General features: G+C 36.0%; 2 protein-coding genes, 1 long non-coding RNA gene and 1 other non-coding gene across 7 annotated transcripts; 3 read left to right on the top strand and 1 right to left on the bottom strand.

Moving 5' to 3' along the window:
• Positions 1-1,220: 1,220 nt before the first annotated feature.
• LOC110809774 (glucan endo-1,3-beta-glucosidase 2-like) lies at positions 1,221-5,345 on the top strand. Of its 2 annotated transcripts, none has more exons than XM_088212903.1 (4): positions 1,221-1,651; positions 3,224-4,486; positions 4,781-4,808; positions 4,945-5,345. In XM_088212903.1, exons 1-4 carry the CDS (start codon positions 1,594-1,596, stop codon positions 5,093-5,095), a joined length of 1,500 nt encoding a protein of 499 aa, XP_088069029.1. In that variant the 5' UTR covers positions 1,221-1,593; the 3' UTR covers positions 5,096-5,345. The 2 variants fall into 2 exon arrangements, with proteins under 2 accessions (XP_088069029.1, XP_088069035.1); XM_088212909.1 differs by having other exon boundaries at positions 1,229-1,651; positions 3,233-4,486.
• A 675-nt stretch (positions 5,346-6,020) lies between these two features.
• Positions 6,021-12,992, top strand: LOC148269065 (uncharacterized). Its single transcript, XR_015816854.1, has 2 exons — positions 6,021-11,033; positions 11,468-12,992. It is a non-coding gene; the product is annotated as an uncharacterized LOC148269065 (long non-coding RNA).
• LOC148269066 (small nucleolar RNA SNOR75) lies at positions 7,619-7,703 on the top strand. Its single transcript, XR_015816037.1, has one exon. It is a non-coding gene; the product is annotated as a small nucleolar RNA SNOR75 (small nucleolar RNA).
• Positions 12,993-13,290: 298 nt separating the features above from the next.
• LOC110813198 (SGNH hydrolase-type esterase superfamily protein) lies at positions 13,291-15,605 on the bottom strand. Of its 3 annotated transcripts, none has more exons than XM_088212915.1 (6): positions 15,393-15,605; positions 14,988-15,310; positions 14,630-14,757; positions 14,396-14,526; positions 14,207-14,315; positions 13,291-13,996 (listed from the first exon to the last, which is right to left on the bottom strand). In XM_088212915.1, the coding sequence occupies exons 2-6, from the start codon at positions 15,223-15,225 to the stop codon at positions 13,388-13,390; spliced, it is 1,215 nt and encodes a 404-aa protein (XP_088069041.1). In that variant the 5' UTR covers positions 15,226-15,310; positions 15,393-15,605; the 3' UTR covers positions 13,291-13,387. The 3 variants fall into 3 exon arrangements, with proteins under 3 accessions (XP_088069041.1, XP_088069045.1, XP_088069039.1); XM_088212919.1 differs by having other exon boundaries at positions 13,291-13,663; positions 13,747-13,996; positions 14,988-15,604; XM_088212913.1 differs by having other exon boundaries at positions 14,988-15,605.
• Between the last annotated feature and the right edge of the window lie 1,931 nt (positions 15,606-17,536).

Below are 17,536 nucleotides of genomic sequence, written 5' to 3'. Positions count from 1 at the left end.
TTTTAATTATTTTATGTTAAATATCACGTAATGTATACAATATAATATGGATACTAATATGAATACAATTGATCTCATTATTCTTTATATAAAAAATTAATTAATTAATAAACATGAAGTAGAATAATTCATATTCTAAATGAATAAACTGAAACTTAAATAAAATATATTTTTTTATTATCGAATAATGAAAGACAAAAGAATTGATTGAGACAAATCTTTTATTCATAACAATTTAATTTCTATATGATTCCTATAGAATACGAGATGAGAGAGTAATTGAGCACGAACTTATAAAGCTCATATTTGTCAATATAAATGTTGGCTTACTCACGATATTACTTCGATATAAGGTGGTTCTTACTGATTCACACGATATTTTACATGTTCTATGTTATTCGAGTCAAAACATAAACTAGTGATGCTTTGGGCTACTAAACACTCCACCGCTTCGTTTAGCAACACAATATTTTTTACTTGTTATGATTTTAGGTATTGATTATTTTGAATTAAAATAATTTTTTTTGGTGAAATAGTCACGTTATGAAATAAAAAAATTATTTAATTCAAAACTATATCATAAAATTTTAAAAATATATGAATTTAAAATATAAAAAAATATAATAACAATTTAAATATTTCTAAATGGTACATACAACATTAGCCTTGACTTTTAGTAATTTGTTTATTTTCTAATTAATGATGATTAAGAAACAACTAAAAAGTATAATTAAAAAATACGACCGTTGCACAGATAGGATTATATTATTACGTGTCGCCTGTCCCACATCTGACGTTGTCATCTGTTGGCTTGCAGACTAGTGGACCCCACAGGCTCCCTGACAAATTGACGTCATATAAAAATAGTTAATTAATTGTTAGTATTTTAATTAAGAAAATTTGATAATTATAAACGTTTAAATCTAATAATACTCGAACACAACGTAATTTGCTATAGATGATATTTTTACAGATGATATATAATAATTTTATATAAACTTCATAAATCAAGTTATGGGATTTTCACCGTACTTTCTCACTTTTAAACCAGGATTATCACCCGTTGCTTCTATCACCTTTGGCCATGGATGGTGTTTTTACAGAGGAATAAAAACAAGAAGAAAGGACTTCCAACGGCTAATCCAACAAGAAAAGAAAGAAAAATGCGTTGGGTTTTGTTTAACAGAAACTCTTTCTCTCGTACACTGTTTGTTTTCTTTTTCCAGATTTCTATCGGACAAAAATTTGCAGATGATAATATCTCAGCCGTCCATTTTCTGACAATCTCGAATTGTGATCTGTGATTCAACTTTACCCCACGTCCTTTTTCTCTGTCTTTTGTCTGCTTAGAGCTAAATACCATTTCCACTCTCATAAGCCACTGAACTATACAGTCTCTCTCTCTCTGGCTTAATTTTTCTCGAGACTTTACCCCACAATTCATTCTTTACTTGACTCTTATCACCATTTTCAGATTCATTTCACTCTCTCTCTCTCTCTCTCTCTCTCTCTGAGTTCTTCTTTACTGGGTTTTTCTTCTTTCTTCAGATTCCCTTGTGGGTTTCTTTTGATTTTCTGAAGCTGGTTGAATCTATGGCTCTACTCATTCTTCTGCTGCTTTTAGCAGCTTCTTCAGTCAGAGCTGATGAAGGTGAGGTTTCTTCTTCTTCTTTTTATTCAAGTTATTTTTTCTTTTGAAAAAAAAAAATTATTTATTTCTTTCACCCATTTGCTTCTTTTGATTTTTTGTGGAAAGGAAAATCTGCTGATGAAGTCTTAATTTTTTTTTGTTTACTACCTGATTTTATACTGGGTTTGCATTGTCTTCGTGTGTTTGTTTTGGGAGCCATGGGTTCACAATATTGCATTATTTTACTCTCTGTGTGTATTTATATGATATTCTTGAGGATTTACTCAGGAAGTAGGTGATGTTTGTGGCTAGATCATGACTGTTTAGAAGATTTAAAGTAAAAAAGAAAGGCTATTTCTCTCTCTCTATCTGAATGGCTGTATTTCTTGTTTGGCTTCACATATAAATCACATGGCTGTAATTTTTGGTAGGTCAGATATTAAATATCAAAATAAAGGATAAAATTGGAGTTGGGGAGGTTTTAAATGCACTTGCCAGAATGTTGTTTGCCTTGCAATTATATATATATATATTATATTCCTGCTTTCATCAAAGGAGACTTTGGTGAATATCTCTGCTCAAGACTTCACATAAATTTTTAAGCATTAAAACTTATATAAACAAAACCTGAGGTTTCAAGGAATAGTGCCTTGATAGTGTAAATGGTCAAATGTTTTAGATAATCTAGGCAGTTCTGTGTCAGATTACGAACTAGTGGAGACATAAGAAGTTGGGAACATACTGCACCATGCTGCTTTTTCCTTTTTTTATACTAGTATTTTGTTCCTTCTAGACTAATGTACTTGTTAACACCTCGATGAATTGCACTTTGTCCATTACTTTCACCCATTATCAATTATTATATGCAGTGAAATTTTGAGGTAACTTGTAGTTTATTTAATGAATGATTGTGGAGTATAAGTCATGGTGACTTAGGTTGACGCCAAGTAGTCCTTATAAAATGCACATATTATCCATACTGCTCTTGCCTAGTACTTGATGCATTGTTCGTAGAATTCAGATTGAAATACTATTTCTTTTCCTCATTGCTTTAGAGTTTTATCTTTTTCAATGTAATTCTGAAGATGCTTAAAATTCTTGAGGTAAACTGGGAAAGAGTGCTAAAAAACTCCATGATACTGTGCTAAGTAGGCACATGAACTAAAAGATCAGTTGCTGAAGAGTTCAAAATTCCTTATAGTATATCCTCACACGGAAAAAGGGTCAGATGAAAAATTCCTTCTTGAGCTGAAATAGTCACTCAACAAATGGTGGAATGATTCTTTGTTCGTTGAGTATTTAGAGTTGAAAATCCCTACTTTGACTATCTAAGACATTAATTGTCCTCATTGAGAACTCGACTGCAATTGTCTAAAGTACAATTGTTTAATCCATGTTCTGAATTGGACAAAGAAATTATAAAACGAAAAGAAATTCTGATCTTCTGGTTTACTCAAGCATCGTGTTTTTATTATGAGTATTGAGAATTTACTATTGCATTTGTTCGTAAATCATGTTCTCCCTCTTTCCCCTTTGGCATTGTTAATTTCCTCGATGATGGACCCAAAATCTACATTCTGATCTTGTGCTTAGTTCTTGCAGATGCTTTTGTTGGTGTCAATATAGGAACGGACCTGTCTGACATGCCACATCCAACTCAGGTAGTAGCTCTTCTTAAAGCTCAGCAAATCAGACATGTCAGGCTATATGATGCTGACCGTGGTATGCTGACTGCTCTCGCAAACACTGGCATTCAAGTCATGGTATCTGTCCCGAACGAACAGATTCTTGGCATTGGTCAATCAAATTCCACGGCAGCCAATTGGGTGTCTCGCAATATTGTAGCATATTACCCTGCCACCAATATAACAGCTATTGCTGTAGGCTCGGAAGTTCTAAACACTCTTCCGAATGCTGCACCTGTTCTTGTTAATGCCCTCAAGTACATTCACTCAGCCCTTGTTGCATCCAATTTAGACCGCCAAATCAAAGTTTCTACACCCCTTTCTACTTCTCTAATCCTTGACTCCTTCCCGCCTTCCCAGGCATTTTTTAACCGCTCATGGAATTCAGTTTTGGTTCCCATGCTTAATTTCTTGCAGTCTACGGATTCGTATCTCATGCTCAATATATATCCTTACTATGATTACATGCAATCAAATGGTGTAATTCCATTAGACTATGCACTCTTCAAGCCTCTCCCTCCGAACAAAGAAGCTGTTGATTCCAATACACTTGTCCACTACTCGAACGTCTTTGATGCCATGGTTGATGCTGCTTATTTTGCTATGGCCTTTTTGAATTTCACTAATGTGCCTGTTTTAGTGACTGAATCCGGCTGGCCATCAAAAGGCGACTCGAATGAGCCTGATGCAACTATTGAAAATGCCAACACTTACAATAGTAATTTGATCAGGCACATCTTGAACAATACTGGAACCCCAAAACGTCCAGGAATTGCTGTTAGTACCTATATTTACGAGCTTTACAATGAGGACACGAAGCCTGGACCACTCTCGGAGAAGAATTGGGGATTGTTTGATGCAAATGGGGACCCTGTTTATATATTACATTTGACAGGATCAGGATCAGTGCTGGCAAATGATACTACTAACCAAACCTATTGTACGGCAAAGGATGGTGCTGATCCGAAGATGCTGCAGGCTGCACTGGATTGGGCTTGTGGACCTGGCAAGGTGGATTGCTCGCCATTGCTGCAGGGAAAGTCATGTTACGAACCGGACAATGTGATTGCACATGCAACTTACGCTTTTGACACGTACTTCCATCAAAATGGCAAGGATCCTGAGTCGTGCAACTTTAATGGAGTGGCTGCCATTACCACTACAGATCCAAGTAAGTATCAAATACTATATATATGGATCCTGAACTTTGACGAATTAGCATTTGAGTTTGAGATAAAGGAGAAAACACATTGTAACATCTGGGAATTTTTACAGTGAATTTCGATTCATTTCTCTTGCGGAGTAGGTCACCTTGTGAATTCTGTCTCTCAATTTGCTTGTGAATTTATCAAATTTGCAAACTTTTCTGTATCTTGAGTTTAAGTATGTGGATTTAAGCTGTTGGGCTACTGTCCATTTGGGAAAATATATGTATATGACACTCAATTTTGATTCACTGATGCAGGTCATGGCCCCTGCGTATTTCCAGGAAGGTAAATACTTTCCCCCCAGATAAGAATTTTTCCTTACAATTCTCATAATGATTAACTTCCTTCTTTAACTTTTTTCCCTTTAGAAATTACTCTGAATTTCTTCTTGAAATCCTGACTGGTTTTTCAAATAATGCAGCCTTGGCAAAAATGGCACTACGCTGAACTTCACTGCTCCGTCTATGAATTCAACTTCTGATTCTCCTGCACACACCACCTACAATGGTGGGAATTTGTCGAGTATGTTGGTGGTAATCAGATTTGTGATCTTAAGTATGATTTTCTTGTAAGCTTAAACAAAACAAGTTGTAATCTTTTTTCAAGTGATCGGAAAATTTTGAGGTAGATGGAACATTCTTCTTCTTCTTCTTCTTCCCCTTCCCATGCAGAAGGCCAAAATGATTACAGACCAGTTGGTGGTGGTGGGTAGGATAATTGGCCATTCAATTTTGTATAAAGCAGGAGGTGGTGTGGATTTTTTATCTTCTGGGTTCTGGCTGAATTACTGTATTCTTTATAATTCAATCTTTATTCTAACTATTCTAATGCATCAACATATGTATGCACACACACACACATATATGTATAATATATATATATATATATATCCTTCATTGCTTCCATAATTTTTCTCAATTCAATTAAACTTATGAGAAATTTATTTGCAACATTTCCATAATTTTTCTCAAATTCATTACTTGTGAATTTTCTTAATGAATTGAAAAACAGAGGTCAAAATTTGTTAAATATTTAATTTATAGATTTAAATTATTTGATTTGATATGCAAAAATTAATTATAATATATAGTTTTTTAAAAATTTAATTTGTAGGTCTTAATTATTTGGTTTGATATATGAAAGTTAATTATAATATATTTTTGTATCAAATAAAAAATTACAAGAATACTTGAACTGGAAATAAATGACTTTGAAATTCAAATAGTATTTCTCATTCAAATTTTATTATATTTGTATAAAACTAAAAGTTAAATTAAATTCAATCTTAATATTTAGTATATTACTAAATTAAAAAAATTATTTTTGTTTAAAATTTATTTAAAATGTAAAATTAATTGAATATTAATTAATTAAGTTGATAAACTAAATGTTGCGCAAAAGCGGGGATTTATAGCGCTGAGATCGAACGGTTCAAATCGTACGGCTCCAATACACTCCGCCCAAACCCGATCCACCGGCCCGTTTAAAACCCTAAATTCTCTCTCGCCATTGCTCAATATAAATCGGTCTCCAGACCCCATCTACGAACAGGGAACAGCTTCTCCAAACCCTAGTTTGTTCGTTTCCAGTTCTTAGTACTCTCTTAAAAATTGTTTTCATCTATTAGAGATGAAGTATTCTCTGCCTATATCTTTGTTGAGGTTTATCCTTTTTGTTCTGCATTTTCTTTTAGTTGGAGAAGATTGCATCTATCTATGATCCTCTGTGCTCTTTGCGCATGTCGCAGGGGATACGAACGGATGCCAAATCAAACGCACAGGTACCTCTGGACATGCAGCTTCCGAAAAATCTCAATGGATTCTGCACTTTCTCGTAGGTTCTACATTTTTACTCTCAATAATGTTTTGATCTGGCTAGATCGATTTGCTAAGATGAGCATATGGGCGAAATTTAATGTTTTTTCTACGTGTTTTGATGAGTGCTCAATGATGATTGATTTTGCTTTAACCACACCGAATGGAGGACCGAGGAGAGGATTTTCTTCTCTTTAAGTCAAGGAAATTTAGGTACAGTTGCTTTGCTTGGTGGTGCTTGCTTCTTCTCGCTACAAGTGGAGTTTAGGCTCTCTGTGTAGTTGGAGGAAGGATGTGCTGTCAAGTGCTTGAACTGTGTTGATTTTTCCTTGTAGAGAGCTAATCTTCCTTAGGTCGTCTTAAGTGGAAAACCTAGGCTTTTCAACTGAGAGCAACTTATCATTTGATTTTTCTTCCTATGACTTTGTTTCTGTGAAAATCAAATTGTCTATGGCTCTTTACGTCGTTTTTTATGGGTGCTCAGTGATGATTGATTTTGCTTTAACCACACCGAATAGAGGCTCGAGGTTAGGATTTTCTTTTGAAGGAAATTTTGTTACAGTTGTTGTGCTTGGTGGTGCTTGATTCCTCTCGCTACAAGCGGAGTATACACTCTTCGTGTAATTGGAGGAAGAATGTGCTGTCAAGTGCTTTAACTGTCTTAATTTTTCCTTATAGAGAGCTAATCTTCCTCAAATCCTCTTAAGTGGAAAACTTAGGCCTTTCAACTGAGAGCAATTTGCCATGTGATTTTTATTCCTATGATTTTGTTTCTGCTAAAAAACAGGTTGGTTATGGCTCTTTGCTTCGTTGTATGTTAATGATGATTGATTGTTTCGCGCTCAATGATGATTGTTTTGCTTTAATCAAACCGAGGAGGAACTTGGTGAAACGTCGCTTTGTAATTTGATTTATTAAGATGGTCGACTACCACATATTCGCTTCTTTTCCATGGTTATGACACATTCATGACGCCGACACAGATGTTGTTTGGCTTTCATATTTATTTATTTATTTATTTTTCATTTATGAGTCTCTCTCTCTCTCTCTCTCGTTGATTTGGAAGAAGTCATTGCCAAGCATTAGAAGAGTTTTGGGTGTTGAATAATCTTCTGAATTAAAATTGGAGGGCTGTTTCCCATTTTTGTTTCTAGTGTGGAAGAATCTGACCATTGACTGAGAGCAATCATTTATTTAGATTTGCTATCTGGGTTTTTTAATTTCTTCAACCACGTTTTTAGTGTTATATTTATTTGATCTGCGTGAATTTTAGTGGGGGTTTCTCAGTGATGTACAAAAAATGATGACGAGTCCGATCTCTAATCCATTCTCCTTGACGACAAATCGAGGCATTTGTCTGAGAGAAACCCTTGTTTCTTAAGAAATGTATATTTTTCATGTTCTTTTTGTAAGAAAGAAAGTTTAAAACGTTTCGTTTTTTGGAAGCATTCTTTTAAAAGTTTTTTTAAATTTCCTGGATGCTGATATGTTGATGTTGTTGATGGTAATGAAGGAATAATTCATTTTTTATTATTCTTTTGAACACTTCTAAGCTATGTTCCATTCTTCATGATTTAATAGCGTCTCTGGTTTACCTTCCACAAATCTAGTTTTGATAATTTCTGGTAACTTTGGCATGGGGTATGAGGTTGGTGCATGCATCTGTTGTTATTTTGGGTTTATTAAACTGTTTGTTTGAATGGTTTATAATATGTTCGATTTATCTCTAAGCATATAGATCTTAAACTTGTGAGAAATTTTCTAGGTTTGTCTTATGTTCCTACTCTTCATTTACTGAAAGAGGATAATCTCTCTGTTAATGCAAAATCCACTTTATTTAACCAAGTCCTAAAGGTAGAGGAGTATCCCTAGTGAAGGAAAATTATCTTAGTTAGTTGAGACACTTTACTTCTAAGAGGAACTACTTATTCAAATTTTCAACAAACCAATATATATCTCAAATATAAGCAAACAAAAAAGGGGGATTTAGGATGAAGAAAAATTTGAAGTGCAACAAAGGAGCAGTTTTCACAGTGTTGATAAGTTCGGGACGGGTAGCAAATTAATTTGTGATTACGTTTTCTAAAGGATTAGGTAGACCATTTTAGGGTGCTTTGAGACCTCTGTAATAGTTGATTTATTATTGAATTGAGTTTATCAGGTAATACATTAAATTTGGATTCAAAAATATGTGAAATAGATGAATGTGATGCACCAGTGTCAAACAAAACATGAGCAAGATGGTTACAGATAGTGTACATATCCTATACCATGTTCGAGTCGATTTCAACATCCTGCTGGGTGAGGTTGTAAGTCTTGCCCTGAATAGGAGATCTTTTTTTATTCTGGTTTTTTGGGCACTCTCTCGCATAGTGTTGGGCATTACCACATATGCGACAGGTATTGTTGAGGCGGTAGCATGGTTGGTCCATGTGATCCCTACCGCAATGCTGACAGATCTTACCACGTCTTGCTATTGGAGCCTAAGGGGGAGCTTGGATCATCGGTCTGTGTCTCTTGTTCTGATGGATAGACGTAGTAGATGCTGGTCTGCGGGGTAAAGCTGAGGGTCTGTGATTTCTTGCTGACTGATGGAGGGTGTGGAGGCTCCTCTCTACTAACTGTGCTTTGGCCAGAACGACTGAGTAAGTCCTGAGCTCCAGTACAAATAAATGCTGCTTGATCTCTGGGCGGAGGGTCCATTGGAACCTCCTAGCTTTCTTGCCCTCATACATCAACGTCTCAGGGGAGTATTGGCCAAACTCCAAGAACTTACGAGCATATTCTGACAACGTCATGTTCCCCTGGACCAACTGGACAAACTCCATCTCATTCAGATGTCGGATGTGCTCTGGGAGGTATTCTGCATGAAATGCTGTTAGGAATTGTTCCCAAGTAATTAGAGTAGGCAGGGTGGTCTGCTTGAGTTCCCACCAGCGGTCTGCTTCTCCCACCAGCATGTAGGTAGCAAGGGTGACCCTCTGCTCAGGAGTCACTCCTAGGGTCTTGAAGGCCTTCTCCGTCTTCGCCAACCAGTACTGGGCATCTTTAAAAGAGGATTCCCCTGCAAAAATAGATGGGTTCAGTCTCCTGTACCTCTTTACATAGCCTGGGTCAATCATGGAAGGAGCTGGGTCCTGCGGAAGAGGGACTGGGCCAGGCTGAGGATAGACTGGGGGGCCTTGTGGTGGTATTTGCTGATATGGTGGGGGCACTGGATTATACTATGGCGGTGCCGGGCAGTTCTGTGGCTGGGGCAATGGGTGGTACTATGGAGGAGCAAGCTCGTACTAGGGTGGCTCGGGATCCTCTCGCTACAGTGGTGGCTCAACTTGTGGTAGCGGGGGAGGGTCGTGTAGCTCCCTTCTCTCCTCTCGACCTTGTTGGGCATTAATGAATCTCTCCAGCATTTCAAATATCTTGTCAACGTCTTCTTGAAGCGAACCATTTCGGGCTGCTCGGTTTAGTGGGAGTCTTTCTCTTCTCAAACTAATGAATCATTACTCAACCATTCTTTGTGAAATGCAGGTACGGAGAGATGAGAAGAGGAAGATCTCCACTAAACCGAGCAGTCCAGGATGGTTTGTTTCGGAAAGATGTTGACAAGATATTTGAGATGTTGGAGAGACTCATTGATGCCCAACAGGGTCGAGAGGAGAGAAGGGAGCTACACGACCCTCCCCCGCTGCCACAAGTTGAGCCACCACTGCAGCGAAAGGATCCCGAGCCACCACAGTACGAGCCTGCTCCTCCATAGTACCACCCAATGCCACCCTCAAAGTATAATCCGGTGCCCCAGCCACAGTACTGCCCTGCACCGCCACAGTATAATCCAGTGCTCCCACCATATCAGCAAATACCACCACAAGGCCCCCCAGTCTATCCTCAGCTTGGCCCAATCCCTCTTCCGCAGGACCTAGCTCCTTCCATGATTAACCTAAGCTACGTAGAGAGGTACAGGAGACTGAACCCATCTATTTTTGCAGGGGAATTCTCTTTTGAAGATGCCCAGTACTGGTTGGCGAAGACGGAGAAGGCCTTCAAGACCCTAGGAGTGACTCCCGAGCAGAGGGTCACCCTTGCTACCTACATGCTGGTGGGAACTCAAGCAGACCACCCTGCCTACTCTAATTACTTGGGAACAATTCATAGCAGCATTTCATGCAGAATACCTCCCAGAGCACATCCGACATCTGAATGAGATGGAGTTGGTCCAGGGGAACATGACGTTGCCAGAATATGTTCTTAAGTTCTTGGAGTTGGGCCAATACTACCCTGAGACGTTGATGTATGAGGGCAGGAAGGGTAGGAGGTTCTAGTGGAGCCTTCGCCTAGAGATCTAGCAGCATTTATTTGTACTGGATCTCAGGACTTATTCGGCCGTTCTGGCCAAGGCACAATTAGTGGAGAGGAGCCTCCACACCCTCCTCCCTCTGTTAGCAAGAAACCACAGACCCTCAGATGATCCAAGCTCCCCCTTAGGCTCCAATAGCAAGACGTGGTAAGATCTGTCAGCATTGCGACAGAGATAATAGGGACCAATCATGCTACCGCCTCAACAACACCTGTCGCATATGTGGTAATGCCCAACACTATGCGAGAGAGTGCCCAATGAACCAGAATCAGTGAAGACCTCCTATCTAGGGCATGGTTTACAATCTCACCCAACAGGATGCCGATCCGGACGTGGTACATGGTATGTACATTATCTGTAACTATCTTGCTCATGTTTTGTTTGATACTGGTGCATCGCATTCATTTGTTTCACCTGTTTTTACATCCAAATTTAATGTATTACCTGATAAAATTGATTTAATGTTATTTGTGTCTACTATTGGGAGTGTAACACTATTGGGATAAGTTGTCTACAAAGTTTGTGTCGTTGAGATAGCAAATAGAAAATTGAGTGTAAACCTAATAAAATTAGACACGAGCGATTTTGATGTAATTTTAGGGATGAATTGCTTAGCGGCGTATCACGCCACCATAGATTGCTTTAGCAAGAAAGTTGTATTTAATCTTCCTAATAAGGAGTCATTTACGAATTAATAAAATCACTTAGTGCTTATTCTTTGATGGTAAGTTTTCTTATTTGTCGAGTACCTTAACCTTATTATTTTCTTTAACTAGGCAAACCCAAGAAAGATAATTGTATTCAAGAGATTCCGATAGTTCGAGACTTTCCAGATGTGTTTCTGGATGAACTACTCGGACTGCTAGTGGACAGGGAAGTCGAGTTCACCATAGATCTACAGCCAGGCACCCAACCTATTTCGGTTGCTCCTTACCGCATGAGCTGCGTTGAGATGGAGGAGCTAAGGAAACATATCATTGAATGGAGGAGCCACATGGGTGATCCGCGTGCGCGAAATCGAATGGCTGAGATCTGTTCCCGCGCGGACGGACTACCCAGATCAAAACCGTGCACGGACGGCCCAGATTGAATCGCGCACGGACAGCCCAGATTGAATCGCGATGAACGGCCCATATTCATTCCCTATTTAATCGCGATCGGACAGTCCAGATTAAAAGCGATGAATGACTCAAATAAAAAACGGATGGGTATAAATAACCTCATCCGCACCCAAATCCTAACCCTAGCCGCCAGAGTCCCTTGCCGGAGACGACAGCCCAGCTGCCAAGGAGCCGACTGCCGCCACCCGCTGCCATACCAGAGCAATTTTCGGCCGCCAAACGAGTTAAAAATTCTACTATTTGCTCAGAATTTGATTCTAAACCCACATATGGCTAAATCGGGGCGAAAGCACCGGCATGTATCACTGCTTACCTCACTACTGTGTGATTTTGGGAATTTAAGATATGCTTACCTTGTTGGATGTACGTTATTTATTTATGTGGACAAATAGGAATAGGATGAGATTTGATAAATGAATAAGATGACAGCCTCACTATATATACTGGGAAATGGTGGACGGACCGGGTTCATAAGGAACCCTACCGTGAACGTTGTCTCATACCAGACGGGGTATGGAGACTTGGTCATTTAGTGCTCATACCGGACGGGGTACGGGGTATTGAGGTTTATTGTTTTGGTGTTTATACCGAATGAGGTATAGGGACGGCCCTGGAATTAAGATTGTTAAGAAGAATGATTCACGCGTAGCGGGGACCCCTATGAATTCCCATGGATACTAGTAGGCTGGTAAAAAACGAAAAACGGTGATAATCAGTTATTGTTAATGGAAACGGGTTTATGATGTGTTTTATGTTACTGATTAAACATTAAATTGTGATCTGTATGATGTTATTGTTTTTATAAGTTGTTTTTACAGGTTCTTCAAGGGTAAGAAAAATGGTAAGAAATTTTATATTAAATAATTGTATTGGTTTAAAATTTGTGTTTCATTGGTTGTTTTTGGTTTTCTACCAATCTTTACTTTTGTGACGGTGATATAGTGTGATGTACTTACTGGACTAGTATAGTTCATTCTTTATTTAATTATTTCATATCAGAAGGACATAGTTTCCGAGCCCGATCCACAAAAAGACGGCGAGTAGATGTTAGATACTTTACAGTTTCTTTTATTTTTCTCATTTCTCGTATATCTTTTAGAGAACTTATTCTGTGATATTGTTTAGTACTTTTAAGTTATTGTATAAGAAATGTTAATTTTAATATTTTATTTCGCTTCCACACTCAAATTATTATATGTATTTCTTTTTGAATTTTCGGGGCCGTTATAATTTTAGAGTGCTTTGAGACCTCTGTAATGGGAAGCTGGGAGGTATTGACATTAATACTCACAAGGTGATCTGAATGTATAAGGGAAATTTTTTTTTTTGGATAAAAATATATAAGGGAACTTGTTGATTAACTGATTGTTACGCTTCTCTTGCTTTTTACCCTGTACGAACAAAGAAAAGGATTCTGGTGCGGATTTGATTTATGTACCAATAAATTGCTTAGTATTCTAATTACTAATTGCTCATGCTTTATGCTTATGATTTTTATTATTAAATGCATTTTTCGTTTTCATGTATTTACCTACAATTGAAAAAAGTCTCTTTGTGTGCATGTTTTGTTCGAACTTACAGGGAAACTTTCTTACATGATAGATAAACATTGATAACTATATATAATGTAGGTAGAAATGAATCAATGGGGCTTTGGCGGTGGAGCAAGTGAAGTGAATAACGAACTGGCAAATAGCTCGTTGGCAAGCACTTCATTTGCTGCATCAGAAGGGTGGAAGGCATCCCAAAACACATAATACCTACGATCTCTGCATAGTTTCGAGTTTGGCAAACACAATCCCCCGATGCTCGTGTCCACATTGCAGCATGATGTATTTGAAATCTTGAAGCCTGCAAACATGAAATCAATAACCCATTGATGGTTTTATAACTCATCATGATAGAATACAGAGAGAAATAGATTATGGTTTGACCATATGCTGTGGGATTGTTGATTAGATCAAAGACTGCTGGATAGGAATCTGCAAATTTGAGATTTGCACCGGAAAGTTTCTTGTTCAGATTGGCAATGATAGTCTGCACTTTGGAGTTAAATTGGCGTACCCATTCATTCACTTGCGTCAAACACTGACCTTTCCTTGATTTCACCCTCTGAGAAGGAATGCAACCCAATGGTCCTAACCCGTGAAACAATACTTTCCGAGCTCCAAGTTCGTAGAGTCTCTAGTGTAATACACAATCAACAAGTTAATCCTGGTAAAACCCATTTCTCTATTTGAAGACAATTCTGGAAAAACAAAGGTATTTTAGTATACACTGAAATTTTGTTCTGTGGATTCAAATTCAAAATTTTCAATTAGTTAGAAGGCATTCTTTGTCTTTGTACTAGATTATGAACTCTCCTAGAGAAAGACAAGACAACAAGACATGCACCATGAGTTGGTTGTCTAAGGTGGATGTTAAGAGTTCCACAAATTCTTCATGTGTGTACTGCTGGCCATCGGCCAAAAATGGCTGCAAGAAATTGTTGACATAGTCATTGCTGCCTGCAAATAAATCATCCGTTAAATATACAAAACGTGCCAAATAAATGTTTGAAGAGAATGAAAAAGGAAGCAAAACTTGCCAATTCCAATGAAATAGAGAGCTTCGTTGAGATGCTTATTTGCAGCATCTTCTCCGATTTTGGCCTCAATTGCCTCCTTAGTCTTCTTAAAATAGTTTATCTGATCATCAAATGATAATCTTTGAATCTGCATCTCACACCCATTAGAGATATCACTACATTAAACAAAAAGAACAGAGAAAAAGAAGAACAAAGTGATACTCTCTGTAAGTATTAGAATGAGAGATTACAAAATATAGTCCAGTTTCATTGAGAATCCCTGCTCCACCAGAAGCATAATTAACACCTTGGAGCAGTTTATCAACATTGTTTGGCACTGATAAATATGGTGGTGGTGATGGAATCCCAAGCTTTGCAGCTACCAAACAAAAAAAAAAAAATGGTGTTATACAAAACCTCAAATTTCATATCCATCAATTAATACCCTTGAAAAAAAATCACACCCAAATCCGTATATTCACATCCCACTTCAATTCAACGTATCTTACTTCGAAAATTCTATGAATGTGATGAAATATGATATAAGGTTATATTATATAGACCCGTATATGATACTGCAAAACTAAGTGGGAAAGAGTAAACCAGTACATATTATGTCACCAATAGTCCTGCCATTGGTGAATCTGCCAGTAGCCTGTCCACCAGAAAAATCAACGCCATACCATGGATAGTCTGACCTAGCCAAAGAATACTGAAGGTAATTATTGTTTCCAACTTCTGTCAATGAGTCACCAAACACGTAAGTGACTATTGATGCAGCCGAAGCCAAGGCTCCCATGGCGGACGCCACCGCCAAACCCACCCATATCCTTACACCCACCGTCATCTTCTTCTTCTTCTTCTTCTCTGCTTGCTTCCGAGTGTCAAAATTTAAGTAGTTGCAGAAGGTAGTGCGAGAAAGGATTTATAAGCTAATAACGTGGTGATGGTTATTTCTCCAAGTTTGGACATATTAGGTGACTAATTTGGTAACCATAGAAGATTTTTACTTACTTTTGTTTGATTTCTCCCGGTTGGTAATTGCGATTTTGCAATTTTTAGAAGTTTAGTGTTCTCCGGAGTTGGCCAACTCATGACCTCACTCAGCCATGTCAGTTTTTGTTAGGTCTTTTCTTCTTCTTCTTCTTCTTCTTCTTCTTCTTCTTCTTCTTGAGGCTGCTATCGGGTGTTTTTCTACATTATTATACCTGCGAATAATTCCATCATCCCACATGTCTTTATATATATATATATATACACCACTATGTTATATTGCCAGATTTCAAGTGGGTTGGCATGTGACAAGAATGCAAATGGACAATGAGGTGTATATATATATATACATACATACATTTATATATTGGCGGGACTCTCAACATTTCTGGAATTGGCTTTTATTCTCTCCTTTTCTTTTTAATTTTCTCTTGTCGTGGCGAGCTGGACTGCTACCTCACCATGCAAGATCCTTATTCCTTCTAAAACTCTAAAGAAGGATGTTGAAAGTATTAAAAATTAAAAATTAAATTATAACAAATATTAAACATATGAAATTAATTTAATAATTCATTAATTACTGTAAAATTTAACACGGTATATATCATTATTAGAGTAATTGTTACTTTTATACATATATATATATATCCACGTTATACAATATATGGATGTATATAATTATGTTTTACTATAATTTGACCAAGATCAATCAGAATCTTAAATATTATATATATATATATATAAACACACATATAATTATTTGAGATTTACTTATAATAATTATAATTAAATATTATTATTTTTAAAATAGTAACGTAGCTCGTGCATAGCAATTTCCAGTCACGAGGATTTTTCTTAATTTTAATTTTATAATAAATATTATAAAATAATAAAACATAAAAATAAATTTATTTCTTATATACTCGATGGAACTCTCTTGATTCGACGTCAAAATTGACGTCACAATTCCATTTCGTGTCTTCCAGATGGTCGCCACGCGGCGCCGTCTTCTTGGGCAGATCAACACCGAAGCGTCGGCCTTTTTACCCAAAAAGAAAAAATAAAGTCCAATTTGTATTCCTTGTAGTTTTATTTAAAAAAAAAAAAACAAGTTTTAATAATTTATTATGAATATAATTTTTTTAATACAAGAAAAAAAATATATATATATATATAGATTGAGAATTTTTAAGTTAAATAAGAATAAAATATTTAATATTATATTCAATTTATTTAAAATAAAAAAAATATTGATTGATTCAAAAATTATTTTCTCTTTAGACTTTTTATTTAATCCAAAATTAAAATATCAAATTAGACACTAATATCTTTTTTTTTCAATTATAAATACATATAATTTTTAAACTTATCTTTCAAACACGTAAAAAAATTCTTAATTTTTTAATTAATAATATAAAATTATATTCAATAATCAATAAATAAAAAATTATAAAAAATTTATTATAAATACTATCATTTTCGATCCTTATGCCACTTCAAATATTAATTTAAACTCTATCACCAATAAGTAATGTAAAGCAATCTCGGTTGTTGAATCTTGATTTGTAACGTTCCAATCTATTTCTAATAGAATTCATAATTTTTTTACCGTAAAACTACTAGATCTCTTTTCTATTATAACTTAACCTTCGATAAATTTTATTTGTTGGAATATTTTTGTAGGTTACTTATCGAGAGAAATATTATGCTACAACATATATAATATATATATATTAATAGATCTGAGAGTAAATTATGTTTTGCCCATAAATTTTGTTGTATTATATAAAATTTGTAATTTTAAAAAAAAAATAGACTACAAAAATATCATAAAATTATTATATACTTTATTTAATAATTATCTACTTTGTTAAAAATTCAAATTTATTCGCTCACTCTTATAACATGAATAATTAATATTTAATAAAACAAATATTTATCACTTAATTTACATAAAAAAAAATTGACAATTTATAATAAATAGAAAGACTTATGAATAATATATAACTTCTATATAATTTATTTAAATTTTAATTTTAATGGGAAAAATATTTTTAATTAATTTTCACATAAATAAATTCCCTCATAATAATTTTTAAAAATTCGTTAAATATACAAAAATTCTATTGAGTATCAACAGTTGCAGCTCGGCAAACACCAGAGTC

Source organism: Carica papaya, chromosome 1, assembly GCF_054855325.1.
Source record: "Carica papaya isolate Zhongbai chromosome 1, ASM5485532v1, whole genome shotgun sequence".
NCBI lineage: Eukaryota > Viridiplantae > Streptophyta > Magnoliopsida > Brassicales > Caricaceae > Carica > Carica papaya.
The sequence above is the reverse complement of the archived record's forward strand: the minus strand, read 5'-3'. Positions and strand labels throughout refer to the sequence as shown.